We start from the raw sequence: 21,818 nt of genomic DNA, 5'->3' as shown, positions 1-21,818 counted from the left end.
GTACAGTACCAGTGTTTTAGTGCAGCAGCAGAATCAATAAACGAGAAAATACTGCTTTGTCAGGCTTCACCAAAGCATTCTGGGAAACTTTACTGCTTTGGGTGGTTACAGAAACTCCTAACACGGGAGAGCCGGAGCAGGGGCTCTTTGCTGTCCTGAGAAATGATGTTCTTCTACCCTCTAGTGACTATAAAGGAATAAGACAAAAGTCGGAGGCATTTTTGAGACAGCTCAATGTTATTACCAGCTTTTAATTTTATTTATGAAAAGAATCGGTCTTGGGAACCAAGTGAAGTGATAGGATAACAAAATACCTTATCATCACTATTTTAAAAGGTTTAAAATGCAAAATTTAGTTAAATATGAGTAAGAACTTTGGTTCCTTTGGGTTTGCAAAGCAAGATTTGGAAAGTTTGGCTTTCTTCCTAAGTAACTAGTGCTGTTCAGATTAAAACTCATTCTCTCTCTCAATCTCTCTCTCTCCTGAATCAACCTCTCTCTCTCTGTCTCTCTCTCTGTCTCTCTCTCTCTCACACACACACACACACACACACACACACACACCCTTTAAGCTGGAGATGATACTTCCAGTATCAAACTCCTTATTTTACAGGGAAATAAGCAACTGGGGTATAGTAGGGTTAAAAAATAGGGCTGGGATATGTATGTGCACATATATGTGAGCATGCAAATACATGCGTACACAGAGATTGTCCATGCATTCTCTTCCAACCACACACACCACCACCACCACCTTTCAGAAACTGAACTGGAACAAAGAGTCTGAAATATTGCATCATTTAATAGAAATTACTTTTTGTTGATTACTTCTCTTTAAAAAGTAGCAGACGTGCTAAATTAAGTTAAAAATTTTTGTTTTGTTTATTTTTACATTAATTTTCACATGTAGTCAGTTAAGTTTCAACTTGTTAATTGAATAACTTGGTAAATTAATAATGCATTGCTATACTTTTTTATAAAGTAGACAATATTGTATGATTACTTAAGATACTAACAATGTAAGAAATCACCAACACTTCATGAAGAAATCTTTAAAGAAACTTTTACTAAGAAAGTAATAAATGGATTTTCAGAAGCTATAAAAGAGACTTACCAATATCAAAAATAAAACACATTCCTTTCAATCTTTACATTGCCCCTTTAACACTGATGCTAGTTTCCATCTAAGGGTAAATAACTTTCTAAAAGACTAAATCTAACCATGCTAAACTCTAAATAATCCAAGCTTAATGAAGTGTAACACTCTAACATTGCCAAGACATATAAAATGTCACCACTAAAACAAGTGTCAGTTCAAATATCTGGCTATACCCTTATTAAATAAAAAATTTTAAGGGAAGGTTGTTTTCTTCTTATTTATAACAGCAGTAAGAAAAAAAGAATGGTGTTATACATAAAGGTCAAGTAATATCAATTATGTATACATTTTAACCATTTAAAGAAAAACAAGTATATTTACCTTGCTGGCACTTAACCGCTTCCGATTTGACCAACGCTAAAGATTGAGTCCATGCAACATTGAAAATGGCAAAATGAAACAGAGGGAAACAGAATCGTTAGCAATGTAATTATATTATGTTAGGTGGTGTACATTACATTCAGATGATTAACACCCAAGTTCTGAAGTTACAGAGAAACTGCAGTTGATCAAGAAAATAGGAACAAAGAAAAGTCATATATATGGTTGTGTCACATCCTTTTCTCAAATATTCAGTATGAAAAGGCAATGGCATACTAATACTATTCTATCCTTAGGAGTATATTTTTTAAATTACCTGAAAATACTAAAATTTTCTCTCTTAAAAAAAGCAAAAAAACAGAGTTCGCCTACTTGAAATGTTCAGATAGCATTATGAAAATGTTTAAGAAATTCACCACCAATGTTTGTTTAAGTTTCCATAGTTTTCCATGCTAGAAAAATAATTCCAGGTTCTTTCATTGATTAAATCTCAATATTCAAAATAACAGGAAAAACTCTGAATCGTTGGATTAGTAAGAAAAGGAGTTAATATAGCACTGAGAGAGGGAAGAAAACATTTTCTAAACAGCAAGAAACTTCACCACCATTCTCTTTTGATCTCTCATTTGTCATGCTAAGGCTGCTAAATTTCCTCTACCAGTTGTCTCCCAGCAAAATCCTCTCTTTGCTCCTGTCACCCTTCAGTACTGCAAAACTCTACTCTGGGCTGGTTAACCAGCTAACTGGTTGTGACCACTTGGATAAATTTGGGAGATTACAACTCAGTGTGAACCTAATCGAGCAGACCACATTTACAATTATGCTTAAAGAAAAAATTACCTTCAGGTAAATGACCTATCCACTTTGCCAATAAGTCTTCCCAATACATTAGAAACCAGAAAGTAAACAGTCTTCAGGGGAAATTCACTTACATTTCATTGACTAGCAACTAGAAATGTTGGTACAGAAATGACTGGAAAATATTCTTCATTAATAACACTTCCCCTGGTGAACTTGTGAGTTCAACATTCAGCACATGACATAGAGTTACAGGCACTAACACCTGGGTATTAAAATAAGGTGTTGTAGGGTTTTTTAAATATATATATTTTCCCAACAAAACGATATTTTCACCCAAACCAACCACAAAAACTGATTACCATCTTATAGGTGCACAGGACTATTTAGAGCTTTGACATATAAAAACTCATTTTATATTTATAACACTTACAAAAGATAAACAAAACAGATAAACAAATTAATGGAAAATGACTGTTACTATTCACTTACTACAATGCTACCAACTACTACATATTGTCTCTTTCCAATTCCAAGAACCAAATTTGATAATCTCAATCTTTGCAACCCTAGAAAACAGAAACCCTTTGTATTCTCATTTTGCACGTGAGGAAATTATAGCTAAGGAAGTTAAATCTGTAAATTTGCCCAGACCACTGGTGGAGCTAAGATTCAAACCTAGGCAGTCTGATGACAGAGCCCATAATTTTAACTACGTTCCTATGTTTATCAAGAAAAAAAAAAGATAGTAAGTTTGTCAGCATTCCAGCCAGTGTCTTCCCTTCTTCCTGTACCATGCTCATATATATTTAAATCCCTAGACCTGATGGTAAATTAATACATATTTTGCACATGCTAAGATTTTTGTCAGCTTGGTTCTAAAGCAACAAAGACTGCCTCAGTGATGGATGGGAAAATGGGTATAAAACTGAGAATTTAAACTGAAATCTCTCCATCAGAGTTTAAACTGAAAGGGAATGGATAGGCAAAGCACAAGTTTTTTTTTTTTTTTTTTTAAGGTAGTGAAACTATTTTGTATGATATTGTAATGATGGAAAAAATAAAATGGAAATTAATAAACAAATTATCTCAATTAAATAATCTATTGACCTCCAGTCCCAAGTGCTAGTCATTCTCACTTAAAATCCCAACATAAAATCTCTTTAAATATTAACTTAAACTCAATGAAAAGAATAAGCGTTTCCTGATATCTGTTTTACCCAAAGGGCCCACAGTATGCAGTAAATTGAATACCCCCATATGGCCCAGAATAAATTATTCCTCTATCTGTTTTCTTTGATTGAATACAGAAATAAAGAAAATTACCAATCAGAACAAACGAGAATAAGTAGGCTTTTCTATATTATTATATCCCCATAAAATATACATATAAAATAAATAAATTGCACACTAGGCCTCTGCCAGACAAAGAACAAAGAAAATAAGAAAGCACGTGAGTGAGCAGACAGACAGTCTGACAAGCTCTTCAACACAGGAGGTGCGGAGCCAAATGAAAGAAGGGCTAAACTAAATAAGATGAGAACAGGGGCTACTCTTTGGACACTGAGAGACATTCTTTGAGATGTGTTACAAAAGCACATCCAAGCTGCATCCAGTATTAATGGCTCTGCAATTTGAAATAAGCTGAAACTGAAATGGTTATTACTTTGAAACTCCAAATTTTGGCAATACTCAAATATATTTTAGGTGCCAGTGTTGTTGCTAAACGTAATCCAATAAAGAATAAAAAAAAATCACAAGAGTAGTCATTTAAATATGCAGCTATTTTCACAGGCAAATCATCCAAATTTATAGACCCCACTTAAATATATAAGACATTTGTAGAACACATCAGCTGGCAAGTGCTCAAGCATGTGGCAAAAGATACTTATTTGCATTGCACGCTATTTTAACCTGGCATCCAGTTCAACTAACCGGTCACCTACTATACCCACTGAGTCCCTAGTGACACTGTGGCAATACTGTCAAGACTGAGAGGAAGCTAAAGAAAATCCCTCCTTCATTATGTAGGAGAGGAAATAAATAAATTTTCAACATTAATTTAAGACATTTTAACATCAAAATATCCATTTTACTGAGCTCTCAACTGTTAATAGTGCTAGTTTTTTAAAAAAGTAATAAATGGAGTTTTATTCCATTATTGTCAAGTAAATTCCCATAGGTAAGAAATTCAAATTAAAAATAGCACTTATTTCCTCCATCCTTTGGCAATTGCAAAGTCTCACTAACTACAGTTTTCATAACTCTTTTAGGCTATCTTCTGTTAGTTTACCAGTAAATCAGCCATAGTTTTCATCATGAAACAAATTACAATTAAAAGCATAAGTGATGTCAAGATTAAGACTATTCTGCTCATCCATCCACTCCACTGCCTCTATTCAAGCTGCATTTTTAGAGGACTAATTTACAAACAGGCTTCATGTTTTCATACTGCATTCTAAACATGTTAAATTGTAGCACATCTGATACTTTTTCAAGTAGGCATTTTAGTTGGCTTTAAAAATATATTTCAAATAAGTTATAATCAAAGATAATTTTTGTTCTCATTTTAATTCTTGGAATTATAAGGTATAATTCCTATTACATAATAAGACTGATTTGTAGCCACATTTTTGCTCGTAAGAACAGAGTCCCAATTATATTATGACAAAATCTAATGCTATGCTGATGTTACAGACATCTTTAATAAGTAGTGTAGTAACTAGAAATTTCCATGTAACAGACCAGAGAACATTACAATTTGTGTCTTCCTAAAAGCATCCCAGAGGAAAACTTGGTAGCTAAAAGTGAAAAAGAAAAAATAAGAAGGAACCAAAATGCTGCAAATGTACATTTAATAACCTTAATAATATACAATGCAATAATTAAAACCTGGGAATGGAGCTTTTCATAACTGAAAATACCTAAGTCATCTAGGACCTAAAACATTAAATAGGAGCCTTAACACTTAGAACAAGTATATTTCAAATGATCTATACTAAGCAAACCATAAGCAGCATGTAAATTTTCATAATAGCAATACTAACCACATCCCTAGCTAAAATAGAGATAATTCCTTAATGGATTTTCTTTCCAAAACAGAGGATGTATATAGTACAGATAGGTACTTTAAGTCTCTATAAAACGAATGATTTTCCCCCAAAATAATTACAAAATTGTCAGCTATCTGCTAGCACAGTAATCAAAGGACAATTGCAATCAAGAGTTTAAAAACAGCAAAAGTGTCACACTTACATGTCTCTTGAAATCACCCTGTTTTACTACTAGGTTCAAATTTAAGACAATCACTCCCATGTCATCTTCTAAACTGTTTGGATCTTCTAATTTTAAAATATGTTCAGTCGTTCTGAAAGTAAGAAGCAATAAATAATTTTAGCACTCATTAACAGGACTGCATAGTCTTATAAGGCATAGGGAGCTTGTGGTAAAAGTCTCCTAGCTATGAATAAAGATTAGACAAAATGCTAAAAAAGCACCAAATTTAATGAAAATAAACCAAACATATTCAGGGTAGAGAAATTTTTTTGGCATTGTTTAATTCAACAGTTGGTTAACTGATCCCCTTCCGCTATGGTCCAAATAAAATTTAAATACTTGTTTTAATTTTAAGTTAGGTTACTGAAACTGAGTATTAACAGACGACAGTACAAAATCCAATACACATTTTAGAATACATTATAAAATATTTAACATCTGACTAATATATTTGGCACCTAAAAAGCAAAAATCTTAGAAAAGGTACTGAGAGTTATAACAACACTTGAAAGCACTCTTTTATTCATTCAGATTATGTTGTTTTTGTCATTTGCTTTCAGCAAGCACCATTTAACATTATCTTGAGTTCCCTCTGAAATTCATTAATAACAATTAATAGGTAAAAATACAATACCTGTTAAGCTCAAGATCACTGAGAATGAGAAAGGCAGAACCCATGAAATCAGATGTGGTTAAATCTCGATCATATACCTGCAAAGAGGGCAGAGGCCAGCAACACATGAATATGGTAAACCAACCAAGTTTATCAAATTACTAACAAATGCAATAGGCTGGAAATTTGGAAATCGATCTTTCAGATTTTGAAATACTTTGCACAGTACAGTTAAAGAGAAATTTAGCCAAGCCTATGTATACAGAACAAAATCATTCAATCTTGCCCATATTGCCTACTGTGGCCAAAACAAGAGCCAAAAATACTTTTAAGGCACTATTTATATCCTTTAAAGTGTTATGCACAATGGACCACTCTCTGTAGTTTAAACGGCCTCTCATTAAAATTTAGTATTTTCCACGGTGAGCAGATCTGCCAATTACATAGAAATTTGCTACATACTCTACAGCAGTCCCATTCTGCACTCAACTCATGCAGTTTTCACCCAGATGTTAGAGCAATTGATGCTCACAACCAGTAGCTTAAAGCTCTGTTAAGTATAAAGTTATTCCTAACGAGAAAGGCTTTAGTACTTGTCGCCACTGCACCGCCAGGAATAATTCTTCCACATTTGGTAAATTTAAATACAATCAATGGAGATATTATTTTCACTCTGATTTTCAGTAGAGCTTATCTCATTGATCTGAAAGATACAGTTTTGACAAATAGTATAAAGAATTCCTTCTATAATAATATTTTTAATCTATTCCTGAGAACAATAAAAGAATTAATTTGGGCAAGTTGAGGGCATGAATAACTGCCGAGAAATGTTTTTAATAAGGAAGCAGATTCGAAAGCTGCCTGTGATTACCTTCACATGTAGCTTCTGATCGAGGCTCTGTATTGGCAACACAACTATCTCATCCCACACCGGGTTCAAGTTCTTATATATGACTTTACTTTTGTATAGCGTCTTCCCATTCAGCTTAAATTTCACATAGGGATCACTTGTACCTTTAAAAGAAAAAGAGAACAAGACCGAATTTTAAAATACATGTAAAAGCCTGGGATCTCCACTAAACAAAGACCCGTTCCACACTCCCCAGGCTAAGGTCTCCCTGCACAGAGATCTGAGTCCTCAGAGGTGCAGGGGCGAGAGAGACGCGAGAAAATTTGGGATAAATGAATGATTCTTTTCTGCCTTCAGTGGTAGAATGTAAATGGACTCCTTGAGCTTTGTCTGTGTTGTTTCATTGTGGGTAGGTCACCTCTACACTACTCAGAAAAATTTCAAGAAATAAAATCCACCAGCACCAGCCAACGGTGTCAGGAATCCTGTGGAGAAGCCTACCCCTCCCAGGAACGGCCGTGAGTCAGTGAAAAGGGAAAGAAACCAGCTCCAAACATTTAGCCAGATGGCTGAGTCAACAGAATCCTGTACTTTAACATACACTCATAATAAATAAATCTCTGGAATCACTGGCTCAAAAGATGGGCTAAGACTGAAAATGGGGGTGTAGAGATTAAATCGACAAAGTTGCCATTCTTTGCTGCCTCTCTGCACCTGCACTAAAGCAGCGACCGTTGTCTCACCCAGGCCAGCTGAACTCCACATCAGCCGGCCCTCAGCTGGCCTCAGAGCTGACACAGCTGACCTGCCCGCTCCTCCCTGAGAGCTTTGAAACAGATGCCAAAAGAAATGAATAATGTCCCTCCAGTCGCTATGCCCAAAGTAAAAAGAAGGGCCGATGGCAAACCCCCCTCCACACTTTTCAGATCAATTGAAATTAAAAACAAACAAATGAACAAACAAAAACAGAAAACAAAACACTGGCTAACATAATACATGAATTATGTACCACGCTTGTGTGTTACATGCATGTGTGTGTCATTATACGGTGCCTGGGATGTACTCGTTCATTAACACCTAGCAAACGGTGAGTAGAGAAGGCACAAATGAATGAGCAGTCAATGAGGGGCTAACTGAAGGCCGGCTGATCATGCTACAAAGAAGCAAACAATCTAATTTGGGGAGTTATGATTTTATAGTTAACTGTGAAACGCAGCACTGTGAATAAGTAAACAAAGACAGCAGTGCCCTCTGTCCACCGAAGAATCCCCAGCGCCGTGCACAGTGCCCAAGACAGACACCCAGGATATTGACTGAAATGCATTTCTGATATTAAAGTCGAGCTGATATAGTCTAAGAAAATGATACCAAAAATTAATTAAGTTATTCTGTCACAAACATTTACCAAACCATTAATACCTTTCCATCTTTTATTTTTTCAGCTCCTTTTTATGTTTCTATTTAGTTCCAGTACTACAAATCACTGAAAAATGAACGTAATACATCTCCCAGCTATTTGAACTGAAATTAACATCACTATAAAGTAAAATAACATCCGTTGTTTAAAAGCCTTAATAGATCAACTAAGGCAACAATGCCCAACCTTTTTTGCACCAGGGATGATTTTCATGGAAGACAATTTTTCCATGGACTGGGGAGGGGAGGGGGGGTGGATGGTTTTGGGATGATTCAAGCACATTACATTTATTGTGCATTTGATTTCTATTATTCTTACATTGTGATATATAATGAAGTAACTACACAACTCACCATAGGTTGGGGACCCCTGAACTGAGGTGCAATTTTGATAAGTTAGCCTTCCAGTATTGCAAGGGTACTAACTTTAAACAAAGAAATTAAATAAACTACAAATACGCACACAAACATATTCAAATCTCACATTCGAAGTTTTGCAACAGAGGGGTAGAGGTCCAGCAGTCTTTATTTTAAATCTGGATACACACACTCACACACACCGTGTTCCGCAGGAGTTCTGAGCAGAACAGTAAAAGTGAGCGCATTCCCAGCCGTTCGGTGGCACGGTCACCAGTGGGAGAGCAATCTACCCACCCCCTCACTTTATGGTAGAAGGAACACCTGTGGCGAGTCAGACTTTAACAATCATTCGTGTGTGTGTGTGTGTGTGTGTGTGTGTGTGTGTGTATAGGAAAACTATAATAAAAAGAGGCCTTTAATTAAATGAAATTGCCACTCTGGGATCAGGCCTTCATGCTTGTCAGCGCACTCTCAAAATAAACATCTCAACACCAGGCCCCGGCAGTGTCACTTTCTCACAGGCAAGGCATACTGGGTAATCCCCAGGCATCTTGACAGCTACATAATGTTCAAACTGTTTCACGGGTGAATGGCGGCAGTTGCGTGAAAGAAAATATTAATGTCTGGAATTAATAGAAAAAGGGACCAGGGTTTACAAAGCCAAACAAGGAAAGAGGGTGTCAAGTTAGTGCGGCGTTAATTGTTAGGGAAAATTTGAGAAAGGGGGAGCACATGGTGATTTTCTCTCTGAGCCTAAGTGCCTCACTGTCAGGGAAGTGACATCTCAACTAGGCAGGTTCTGAAAAGGGGTTGGCGGCTCAGGAATGCAACTCCCAGATTATACAAATGATGAGATGACACCTGAATGGGTGGACTTTAACCTTTTCCACTGGGAGCTTCATGCACAATGAGGCTCTTGTGGCAGTGCGGTGCTCCGCGACCAGAAAGAAGCTACGAGCCCAGAGACGATGGATGCCTCCATCCTGCGGCTGCCACAGATTCTGCCATGAGGACGTGATGGAGTGACACAACCTCAGAATCGATGGCCTGAGTGTCCTGCTCCACCCTAAATGCACCGTGGTTGAACATATATGCTGAGACAAACTAACATCCAGTTATGGGTGCCCCCAAACGCTGCAGCAGTTCCCACTCCTAACAGCCGAGTGTGACAGTCCTCGTTTCTGCTCAGGCGCACTGACACTACAGGTCATCACGTCTCCCCTGACAGGGGGCCTGTCACACATGCTCACATGACACAGGCAGTTCCTGGGCCTTTCCGAGCAAGGCTCTGTGCTGGGCAGTCTGCACCCGACGGGCAGTGGGCATCCCATAAACACAACGCAAGGTCTCAGAGGGAAGTGGCCAAACAGAACTGAACTTGGGGGTTATGACGGCTCAGAGGAGGGAAAGATTAGTTCTAGTGGGGTACCTGTGGGCACTGAAATCAAGGAGAAGGGAGTTGGAATATGGACGGATCAGAACACGCAGAGAAGGAATGAGGTCGTGCCAGAAGGACGCATTGGAGCTGAGGGGTTGGGAGCAGGCCCAAAATGACTAGCATGGTGTGGGGCCAAGCAAGCATTTCAATTTATCCAGGGATTAATGGAGAAAAATATAATAGGAAATAAAGTTTAAAAGGCAGGTTCAAGTCAGAGGCCAAAGCACCCTAAAAATAATAATAATGATTTTAGCTGTTATTCTGTAAGAAATATAGGTGTTTTACTTTCCTGTTCTCCTGGGTGTTTTATATAGATATATATTTTAGCAAAAGTAATATATACACACAACTCTGAAAGGGATGAAATGAAAAGTTAACTCTTTACTCTAGCATTCTTCCCTGATTTACATTTGTCTAAGGTATCTGCCATAAACAGTTTTTTGGGCATTTTGCAGGAAAAAAAAAATACAAGAATTGTTTTTAACTGATTGCATGCTTTTATAATTAACATATCTTGAAGCTCTGTTCACATGAGCAATAGAGACCCACTTTTTAAAAAAATAAACTGAATAAATTTTCATTGTGGTACATCAATCTATTTAACTAATCATTAAATAATGGATATTTACATCACGTCCAACTTTTTGCTAGTACAAACAATACTGCAATAAAAATCCTTGTATAACTGACTTGGAGCTCCTAAGTGATTATACTCAGTGGAAATTTTTAACATTGGAACTGCTGGTAAATGAACACGAAGGGCTTGGTTTGCCCTGTGCTTATGGATTTGAATGAGCCCTTCATTATGGAAATCAGCCGCTGACTATAAATCTTGTCACAATTTGTTTAGACTTATGTTATTTCCGGCAATTCGTTATTTTTATTTAGTTAAATTTACCAAAGTTTTATTTATGGCTTTATAGTTTAACATCCTGCTTAGAAGTGATTTTCTCACTATAAGATTTTAAATTAATTCAGCTATGTTTTCTTCCACTGGTTTTGTAGTTTTCCTTTTTTTACACTTGACTCTTTGGTCCATCTGGAATTATTTTAGTATGAAGAGGGAAGGAAATTCAGGTTCACTCACAAGCGGGAGGGTAAAATGATCAGAGCCAAGCTTTAGAAATATAAATCTGGCAGCAGCTTATAATTTAGAGTGAGTACGAAAGAGGTTAAGCAAGGAAACATGGTAGCTGAGGTATTACAGCACCAGAGAGTTGAGGACGGAGGAGAAAACTGGGCCCGGACCACGAGAAGTACCTATCCAGGGGTTCGCAGAGTGTGATCCGCAGGACCTCACCTCCAGAGACGCTCCACGACTGGAAGGGGTATGTTGTAAAAACCACTGGGAAAAGTTGCTTACTATTGTCTGGCTTGGAACTTTCATAATGTAGAGTAGAATATCAAATTCTGCTAAGAAATGCAGTGAAGACAAATCATAAAAACTGCTTAAAACTTTTCCACTCTGTATTTCACAAAATTATTTAATGTACACAACATTACTTGGACCACCTATGAACATAACATTAAATTCCTCCAAATCAAACCTCCTGGAAGGTAAGATTTATGCCCAGAGGTGCCTAATATGCATGGTAGATATATAATAAATATTTGATGAATGAATGAATAAACTTTGAAGTTAGATGGACATGGTGGATTAAAATCCCAGACCTTCCTTTCCGTAACTGTATAACCTTGGGCAATTTACTCCATTTCTTTATGCCTGCCCATCTTCACTCGTGAGATAGCAAACTGCCAACCTCAAAGGATTATCTTGAGAACTGAATGAACCAATATACTTCAATGACAGCAGGCTCTAGCCATTTACCGAGAACGGCTCACTGTAAATGCAACTATTTTTAGTATCACTACTCACTTAAGTTGAAAAGAGGAGAGTGTATGATAAGGTATGTAGCACTAATTAAATATTCGTTTACTGTATTTTAATTGTGCACTGCACAAGAAAATGTGCACTGCTAAATTGTTTCTATAATGTCCGTTCTATTGCCATTTCCGAAAGTGTGAGATTTCTATCACCTGTTTTCATTAATTGGATAGAAAATTCCTTATCTTACATACCTCTCACAGGGATTCCATGTGATATGGGAAAATTTCTATAAAATAGTCTGAGCTGTCCTGAAAGGAAAGAGCTACATAAAAACTAAAAATCACCTTGTCCTCATAAGTACTGGCTACTTCCTTACCTACAGTCGTCAAGTTATTCAGTTGGGATTTCAGAGCACTTTGGAGATATATTTGATTAAAATAACAGGCAGCCTGGTGAGGACACGTGACAACTCAGGTCTATCATCGGGCAAGAGCCGCCAAGAACCATAGAATTTGAAGATTTCTGTTCTCCTCTTGGCACTTTATTTATCATCCTTTGGAGCTGTTTCCAGCTTGAGCGTGTTATGAAGAAAATGGCCAGGATCAACAGAAGCAGTAAATAGAAATAGATACTATCACATTGAATGGCTTAAGAGCCATTGTAATATGCAAATAAAACAAATCTGTAATGCAGCTCTGATTACAAACAACTTCTCTTTGCTTTTTTTTATATAAATCATGGCTATGGTAGAAAAAGCAGTAAGTCAAGATGCGCTAAAAAATTATTACTCTAGAAAAGCTTAGTATGCTGATACGTACTTAGACTTTGTATACTTGTATACAGACATGTACACACACACTTTTTACAAAACAGAATCGGCCTTCATACAGTATTATGTACCTGTTCTCTTCAGTCAATAACACATTAGTATTCTATGCCCATAAATATATTTCTACAACTCAGTTTAATGGTTACTTATGCGTATGTCATACATACACAAAAACTTACTATGCAATATATTTTTTCAAAACTATAATTCCTGTGTACACATGGACTTAGAAAGGAGAATGACAGACAACGGAGACTTGGAAGGGTGACGGGGCCTGGAGCGGGGTAGCTGATGAGAAATTGCCTAATAATGTATGTTATTCAGTGACAGATAATATAGTTGTCCTGACTTGACCACCTTGCAGTCTATGCATGTAACAAAATTGCACATGTACCCCATAAATTTGTACCAGAATGACTAGCATTCTTAATTTGAACTAAAAATTTACTGTGTCACATACAAAAGCACCATTTATAGGAAAAGCCTACTTACTGGCCATCAGCAAAGCATGTCTACCAAATTATAAAATTTAGCCATGCAGTTTCTCCAAAAGAAAGGTCATCTTAAGCTAGAAAAGTTTTCTAATTAAATGTATTTCTCAAAGCAGCTGTTTGTTCACAAAACGAAATTATCACCATTTTTTACACTGAGTTTACATTTTATAATAACATTCTTAAGGAAAGCTTAAAACTCTGGATTCAAGTCAACAATTATTTCCCAGGTTTTTGAGGAAACTGAACTGCACATATGAACTCAGACTATATAAGCAGTATTTTGAAACATATAAGAAGTATAAATTTGACTTTTTTCTTATCCTCTAGGGTAAGAGTAATAAGTGACCTTTCTATTTATACACAGACATTCAGAGTCTTCTGAATATATACATGTATTTAGAGTCTTTTCTCCTTGCCAGAAAAAGAACTGAACCTGAGCTACATTTATATGGGATCCATAAGTTCTTTCTTTGATGCTGGCTAAATAAAAGATGTCCAGAAGGCAAAAAAAAAAAAAAAAAAAGCTCCAGATGAGTTTTGAACAGGTGCCGCTGCTGCCCCCTAGCAGTTAGGCTGAGATATGCAGATCAAGCAGCATCTGAGCGCCGCACTCTTAACTTGCCAATTCAGAAACAGTATGGACATCGCAGAAATTTAGAGGGCATTTTTTCTCAGTCACCTGAGAAAGAAGGAACTTTTCCTGTACAGAGAAAAATCTCTATTACCTAAGATGGTGGTAGATTCAAGGCTAGCAGAATTCCAAGCCAGATTTTATCCACTAAAATTAAATGAAGGGAACATGCACACTCCCAGGTACACCCTGGCACACCTTTCTTCGGCAGGTGGGGCTGCAAGTTTTTAGGAGCTGGTTTTGTTATTGTTGCTGCTGTTGTTACCAACCGCAGAACAAGAGTTTCTTCCCTAATCTTCTATTGGCCTTGCCATCTGTATTTTGCCAGTTAGTACACCCTGATTGAACTTTTCTCCCAAGTCTGACTGCCTTCCCTCCTCTCCGTGGACCCACCGTGTGTAGAATCCCACTGGCACCGCGGACAAGGCCTGCCCATGGGTGAACCCTGGGATGAATGGCTCCAGGCAACTTACCAAAGTCCAATTAGCTGAGACAATGTCCAATGACCAACTTACAGTGGAATCAATGGTCTGAAGTGATCAATTTTACCAAAACTTGTTTATCTTAACTATTTATAAAGTTTATAATGACTTATATGGAATAAATAATGGGATATAAACAAGTTCTAGGGAATTGGGGAACGAGGTATCCCTGGGGCATTCATACTCTCCCCCATACCATGGCCTCCCTGAACTTCCTCCAAACCCACCCCACACCACCCTCAGACTCACCTCCCCACAAGTCTTCCCTTATATCTCTCTTTTCTGTCCTCAGTCTTCCCTTTCAGGGCTCTGCAGCCTAGGATATGACATGTTCATTCTCTGCTATCATTTTTTTTTGGCCTCACACAAATTAAATATTGTTTAAAATGGTGCTTTGGTTTTATCTTCATAATCCATCAACTAATGTAACCCAGAGACCTTCAAAATGTGTTTTTAAAAGTCCCCATTCTATCATCTGTATGAATATAAATAACTGTAACTTTATAAAGAGAGGGAAGAAAAACATTGTCAATATATTGAAGAATCCCAGTAATTTCAGTAAATTGGGCATTTGGTGAATTGATGATTGAACTAATTGGCTTTTTGTGAAGTGGGCATTAAAGGAATATACCTGTACCCCTATTCTTGGTCCGTTGACCAGAAGCACACAGGAGTGTGAACTTCTGCTCAGAGACCTCATGCATGGTTGTCCCTGTAATGCCAACAACGAGGGACTTATGTAAGGTTAGAAGGCAGCACGACAACATAGAAAAAAAGGAGAGGAGAGGCAGTGGCACGAATGCAGCAGTAAAAAGAAAACAAGAAAGGAGTAATCCAGAGAGCCAATGAATGTAGCTGTTTGGAATCTGTACAGGGTGAAACTCACCTGATCCACATGCAGGTTAGCAATCTGTGCTCCAGAAATCCATGTTGTCAAAGCACATACGATTGTTAATGCCCTAATATTCCCCTTTCTATTAAAAATACTAAAAATATCCCCCACCCAAGCTCTTATTTAAGCATAAATCTAAGTCTAATGAAATGGACACCAGCCTTTATAGAAAAGATAGCACACAATATTATTCCACCTCATAAAAGGAGATTTTGCCATTTTCAACAACATGGATGAACCTGGACGGCATTATGCTAAGTGAAATAAACCAGGCACGGAAAGAAAAATGCTGCCTGGTCTCTCTTATACGTAGCATCTAAAAAAGAAGTTTAAGTTTAATACATACAATCAGAAAGCAGAAGAGCGGTTTCCAGGGGCAGGGGAGGGAGGAAAGAAGAAGGAGATCAATGGGTACCGAGTTGCAGTTACGTGGGATGAATACGTCTAGAGAAGTAATGCAGAGCATGAGGACTATAGTTAATAACATAGTATTGTATAGCGGAAATTTAAGTTAGTAGGTTTTGGGTGCTCTTGCTTTGCACAAAACACATAACTATGTGAGATGACGGGTATGTTAATTGGCTTCACTAGAGTAATCATTTCATATGTGTATATCAAAATATGTTATACCTTAAATATATATAACAAAAAATTTTTTAAAAGATGAGGAAAGTTAATGAGGTCACAGAGCCAAGCCTCAGATTGTTTTCACTCTAAAGCCTTCATAACTAGAGCAGTTTTATGACATAACCCCCAAATTCTGTGATTCTTCTTTCATCAAAAAGCAGGCTGTCTGACCCATCCCCGTGAATGGGGTGACCGCTTCAACCAATGCAGTGTGGTGTTCCTTACAAGGCTGTGTCATCCAAGGTGATACAGCTTCTTCCTGGTGCCCTGGGCCCTCACGCCTGGAGCCCTGAGCTGATGACTCTGAGGCGGCCATGGTGGGAGGAAGACGTCCTGCATGGAGCGGCCTCCTGTGAACCATCCTTGTCTTCCAGTTGTCACAGTATACAATATGGGAGTCTGGAGACCTTCAGGTCTTCAGAGGATCGGTCCCCAAATAGTCAGCATGCAGCAAAGACAAGCCATCTCCACTGGCCCAGGTCCAAAGCTGCACTCCCAGAATCCACAAACCTACGGTTGTTACTACGATGTGGGGTGACCTGTTCCACAGAGAGAGTCTGGAGAACAACGCCCTTCACCATTACGTGTCAGGCTCCCTGGGTACAATGCTCTGACTAAAATCAAACTAAGCCATGAGTAAATCACAGGCACGTGGAAGTACACAGATACATATCAACATACACAGAAGCAGGACACCCCTTATCAACTTCACAGACAATGGAACAAAATAAATCAGAACTACTTGAGACACTGCATGCAACACAGCAGCTATCACAGTGATATACAAATAAACAACTGATAAAACCACCCACTCTAGAGAAGTCCCGCTCAAGCAAATAGAAGACACGTTAAATTAAATTCAAGTCAATGATCTTCGGTTGGGTGTAAGGCAATTTCTTACACGCAGCAGATGCAGGACATCCCACTTTTGCTTCAAGGTACTTTGCAGGAGTTGAGATGGGATCCTGCTGAAAGAACAGGTAAACTGACTCTATAAAGCAATAGAGCATCAAGACATTCTTATCCATCCATGAGTTTGCACAGACTCCCAAAACAGAACCAAACAACAATTTTCAGAGGAAAGAGCTCAGCTCTGGGAATACATTAATGGCTATTAGGACAAACATGTCAAATGATGATCTGTATCAAGTGGAGAAGGAATAAATAGAAACAAATTTAAAAACTGAGCTCCAATCACTAACTGCAGGATCTCAGCAAGCTACCAAAACTCAATGAGTAAAGGGAAAAGCACTTCTGTGTTACAGGGTGGGTGTGTGCATTGTGAATGACAGTCTGTCTGCTACAGGGGTCCACATGTGTTTCTGTTGCTCCCACAAACATACCAATGATCTCATGCCATCTGGTGTTCAGAGAAGGTACTCCGATGAGAAGCTAAACCCAAATTTTGTAAAATAACAAGGACTGACCTTTCAATACGATGACACTGCAGTATGGAGCTGGCACTTGAACAAAAGAATGTATCCATAGGAATCAAAGAGAAACTGTAGAAGCAGACTCCACTGTGTCTTGCATTTTCATATATAATTAAAAGGTGGCAGTCAAATTATCAGGAAAAGAAATATTTAGTCCTAGAGTTCGATGGCCATTTGGCAAAAGTAAAACTATTAATAAGTTCCTACTCCAAGCCAGAAATCAAAATAAACTTGAGACAGATGAAACAGATAGATGGAAAATGTAAAACCAGACAGAAAAGAGAATAAATATGAGTTGAAGAATATGTCTCTCGAGAGAGAAAAGGCCTTTCTAGGTACAAAAGCAAAAATAAAAATATAAAAAAAGACACTCTCCAGAATAGAATAGTAAGACTAAAAAAGATTTTTGCAACAAAAACAGAAGAATGAGCAATAGCAATGGATGGAATAGATTATGCAAGAGAAAGAAAAGCAAATATCTCATAACCAAACATATTTAAGGGTCCAAAATCATTAATACAAATACAAATTAAAGCACAAACAAGATAACATTTCCCTCTATCAAACTGATATTCTACATATGATATAGGTGAGAAAGGGAAAGTGGACCACTTTCATGGTACTGGTAGGTCAGCAAAATATTACTAGATCTTTCTCAAGGGGAAACTGGCAATTCTGTAATGAGAATCTTGAAATGTTCAGATCATGTAACAGAAAATATTCAATCCAACTGAATAAATAACTTACAAAGTAATAAAAAAGTTGTATACACAAATTAGGCATAAGAATGTTTGCTGTGGCATTACTCCTAATAAATAAAAATTTAGAACAAACCTAATTTGGAATGTTGATTTTAAAAAGCATGATGCATTATGAAACTTTTAATTTCTTCTCAAAATAAAATTTTTATAATATGGAAAAGTACGTGTTTGGTTAAAAAAAAACAAAATAGCAGGTAATCAAACAATTTAAAAACCAGACCCTATTTTCCATTAGATAGAAAAATATTTAAAAAATCAGATCAGTGCAGCACAGTCAGTTCAAAACTCCAGTGAGCAATGCCCTAGTGGTGAGCCTTCTTCCATGCCAGCTTCTCCCACGTAGGTCACTACAATATTTGAGGGGAATTTTCTGGGTCAAATTTAAGATGGGGAAGATAAAACTATCAATCCACAACAGAGACCTTATTCAAATGATGTGCCTTTTAAGATAGCCTCTCTTTAATTTTTGCTGTGTCCCAGAAAATGGGAACTGGCCTCAGAAAACACCTTTAACAACCATCACCACCAGACTGGAGGTGGCAGCGGTGATGGGGTGAACAAATCTATATCAAAAAGAGTAAAAAAGCCAAATGATATACAAAAGGTGCAAAAAATTTTGGAGAAACTGGCAAGATGAGCCCCAAATAAAACTAACAGAAAAGTCATGAAGTCTTTCCCTTTCCTACAAGGGAAATGAAAAAACTAAACCCAAGCAAGAATAACTCTACCAAGGATGAGTATAACAATTGACACTACAATAGCTAATATTTATTTATTTATTTTAATATTCTTTTTTTAAAATTTCAGAATATTATGGGGACACAAACGTTTGGGTTACATGGATTGCTTTTGTACTGTGTGAGGTCAAAGTTATAAGTGTGCCCACCACCCAGATAGTGTACATTGTACCCGTTAGGTGTGATTTCACCCATCCCCTCTTTTCCCCTCCCCCGCCACCAGACTATAATAGCTAATATTTATTGCACAATTTTTCAGCCCTGCCACCCCACTACAAGTCCCTCCAAGCACATGCACCAGGTTAATCCTAAGCACAGGCCTAGCAGGCTTATCCTAGACCATGTCTGAGCTAGGATGCAAACTCTTGACAGTCTGTGTCCAAAGCCTATGACTCTTAGCTATTACCCAGTGTCCCCCAAATTTCACATCATGGCACAGATGAAAATGGTCACATGTAGGGCACAGCAGGGTATATGGGAGGGAGTGCTGAGGGGCTGGCCCAAGCCCAGCGGAGCTGCCCAGAGGGCTAGGGAATAAATACTTCAGTACATGCCATTCAGAACACACCTGCTGGGAAGCTCAGCACACAACACAGAGTTCTAGAAACACCCACTTGTCCTTCAATTACAGCTGCAACAAGAAGAATATGTTTCTCTCTGGGTCTTAATAGAAAAGTATCTTTTCTTTACGAAGAAAAAATCACATAACCACAAAAATGGTATAATTGTAAAAGGAAACCAGGACTGTAATCAAGGTCCCTTACATTTGGACATTTTGATATTTTACAAATGTGCTAAACACCTATGACATGGCAGAGTTTTCACACTATTCTGAGGTCTTGTAATCTTTTCTCTAAACCATTCCTTTCAAATATGAAAATGACTTATCTAATGCATGTTTCCTATAATCTGCATATGAACATTGTCATTGCCCTAAAAACAAATGTCAAATATCTACCTGTGCTGGAGGTGAAGAAAGAGAGCAGTTTGGGGGGATTAACGGGTCATGAATTTTCATGGCCTAAAACTCACACCAAAAAGAAGACCATCAACCCTCAACCTACAGCTAGAATGATCTTTATGGCCCCAGTAATGTTACAGTGAACTTCAATTGACCTTTCTTTCCCTTTTGCAACACCAAAAAGTGGCCACAAGAGGGCACTCGCAACATAGTATTCTTTCAGTCGACAGCAGCAAAGTAGTACAAACACCTAACATCAAGGGAAATACAGGATTTTGAAGTAGCGTCTATTGCTTTCCAGGTATTAATGCTGTAGGATTCAAGAGGGTATGAACTGAGCATTTTTCCCAGGACCAGAGACCTGCCCACATCACGACACTGATGCTCAAGCCAGGCCTGGAGCACAGGGCTGCTGGCATGAGCCCCACCAGCTCTAAGACACCAAAGTACCCTCTCAGCCACTTTCCCTTTCACGGAAAATTGAGCCAGGGTGCAAGTTCCTCCGTGCATCAACCAAATCATGAAGTAGCTGGACTTAAAAGCAACTAGTCATATCATATTCCTTCTGCTTTACCAATCTCAGAGTTTAAGACCACCAAGAGCTACTACGCTGGCTCAGATCAAGAACTTAAAACAGGCATATATATGCTTATCGGATCAAAAACAATACATCTTTTATAACCTCCCAGGAAAAAAATGGGAAGGACATGGGGAATACAAAGGAATAAAAGGAAAGAGTTAGGATGAGAAAAAGGGGAGTAGAAAGAGCAAAGGAAAATAAGATAAGAGGGATAAGGAGGGGCAAGGGAATGGTCAGACAGGGACAGGGAGGCAGTGACAGAGACAGAACAGAGAACATAGAAATGAGCTCTGCACTGGGAGCCATGGTTTTTCTCCTGTAGGCTGCTAAAGGAGGTGAGCGCAAGGCAATGCCTGGACAATTTATGGCATTCAAGTAAGATTCATTCTTAGAAAGATTACCATAGCAACCAAAGTCATCCAGCAAAAAACTAATGAAATTTAAAATAGGGCTACTTAATTTAGTCCTGAGCTCCCCAATCCAGGACCTAGTCTAGTAAAGGCTGTAGGGCCACATGCCAGAGATTCAAAGGAAATTCTTGAAGAACTGGAAAACGACCAGCAAGGAACAATCTGCTAAATGTAGCCATACTTCTAAAGCTACCTCATTCAAACTTCTCAGCCTCCCAGGACACTATTCTTATATCCACGATTACTCATGGGTATATAGACATGCTATGACAGGGAGTTATCACTTAGTCACCCCACTAACTTGGTTCCTTTTGATGACTAGTAAGTTTTTCTGATTTATTTTTAATGCATGCTCACATGTTTGTGCACATATACAAGTTGACAACTAAAGACCCTGAAGTGTCCTGGCTGGGGACTACACAATACTCCTTTCTGAACACCATTGCACAACTTGCCTATTGTTTCGAAGCCAGAACTCCCTCCTGATTTTTACCAAAGAAAAATTACTAAATTTGTAGTTTAGCAAACTTCACAAAAAGCCCCAGAAAAATCCCAAAAGCCCACCCTGATAGGCTACTTAACAAACCAGCTCTGTGTCTGAGCCAGGGAATCGAGTGATGTAGATGAAGCCTTCACAGTGCTTTACTCACGAAGTGCACTTGCCAGTCCCTCGTCGATGGCATCATAACAGGGAGAGACAGGGCACACTGGCACCGAGAGGCTTCTCCACACTTTTTCCTGATGGGCAAAGTGGCCCAAAAGTTCTTATCTGCAATCACAACCCCTACAAGAACTTTTTAATACCCTTTCTTGGGATTTGTCAGAACTGTCTTTTCCTGAGATGGATACCATAATTTTTCACTAAACTGCTCGGTGAAATATCAAAAAAATGACTTTTTATTACCCAGTATCTCCAGATTTT

At 38.0% G+C, this 21,818-nt stretch overlaps 1 protein-coding gene across 5 annotated transcripts in view; it reads right to left on the bottom strand.

Annotated features, from left to right (window-relative positions):
• MCTP2 (multiple C2 and transmembrane domain containing 2) overlaps positions 1-21,818 on the bottom strand; it is a 224,358-nt gene that overhangs the window by 132,054 nt on the left and 70,486 nt on the right. For 4 of the 5 annotated variants that reach the window (XM_045561772.1, XM_045561773.1, XM_045561775.1 and 1 more), the window contains 4 exons: positions 7,039-7,181; positions 6,189-6,265; positions 5,534-5,645; positions 1,481-1,516 (listed from right to left, as the gene is read on the bottom strand). In XM_045561772.1, coding sequence (XP_045417728.1) covers positions 1,481-1,516; positions 5,534-5,645; positions 6,189-6,265; positions 7,039-7,181 — 368 coding nt within the window. The remainder of the gene's footprint in view (positions 1-1,480; positions 1,517-5,533; positions 5,646-6,188; positions 6,266-7,038; positions 7,182-21,818) is intronic. The other variant, XM_045561774.1, reaches the window with a different exon arrangement.

This window comes from Lemur catta, chromosome 9 (genome assembly GCF_020740605.2).
Source record: "Lemur catta isolate mLemCat1 chromosome 9, mLemCat1.pri, whole genome shotgun sequence".
NCBI classification, from domain to species: domain Eukaryota; kingdom Metazoa; phylum Chordata; class Mammalia; order Primates; family Lemuridae; genus Lemur; species Lemur catta.
The sequence above is the reverse complement of the archived record's forward strand: the minus strand, read 5'-3'. Positions and strand labels throughout refer to the sequence as shown.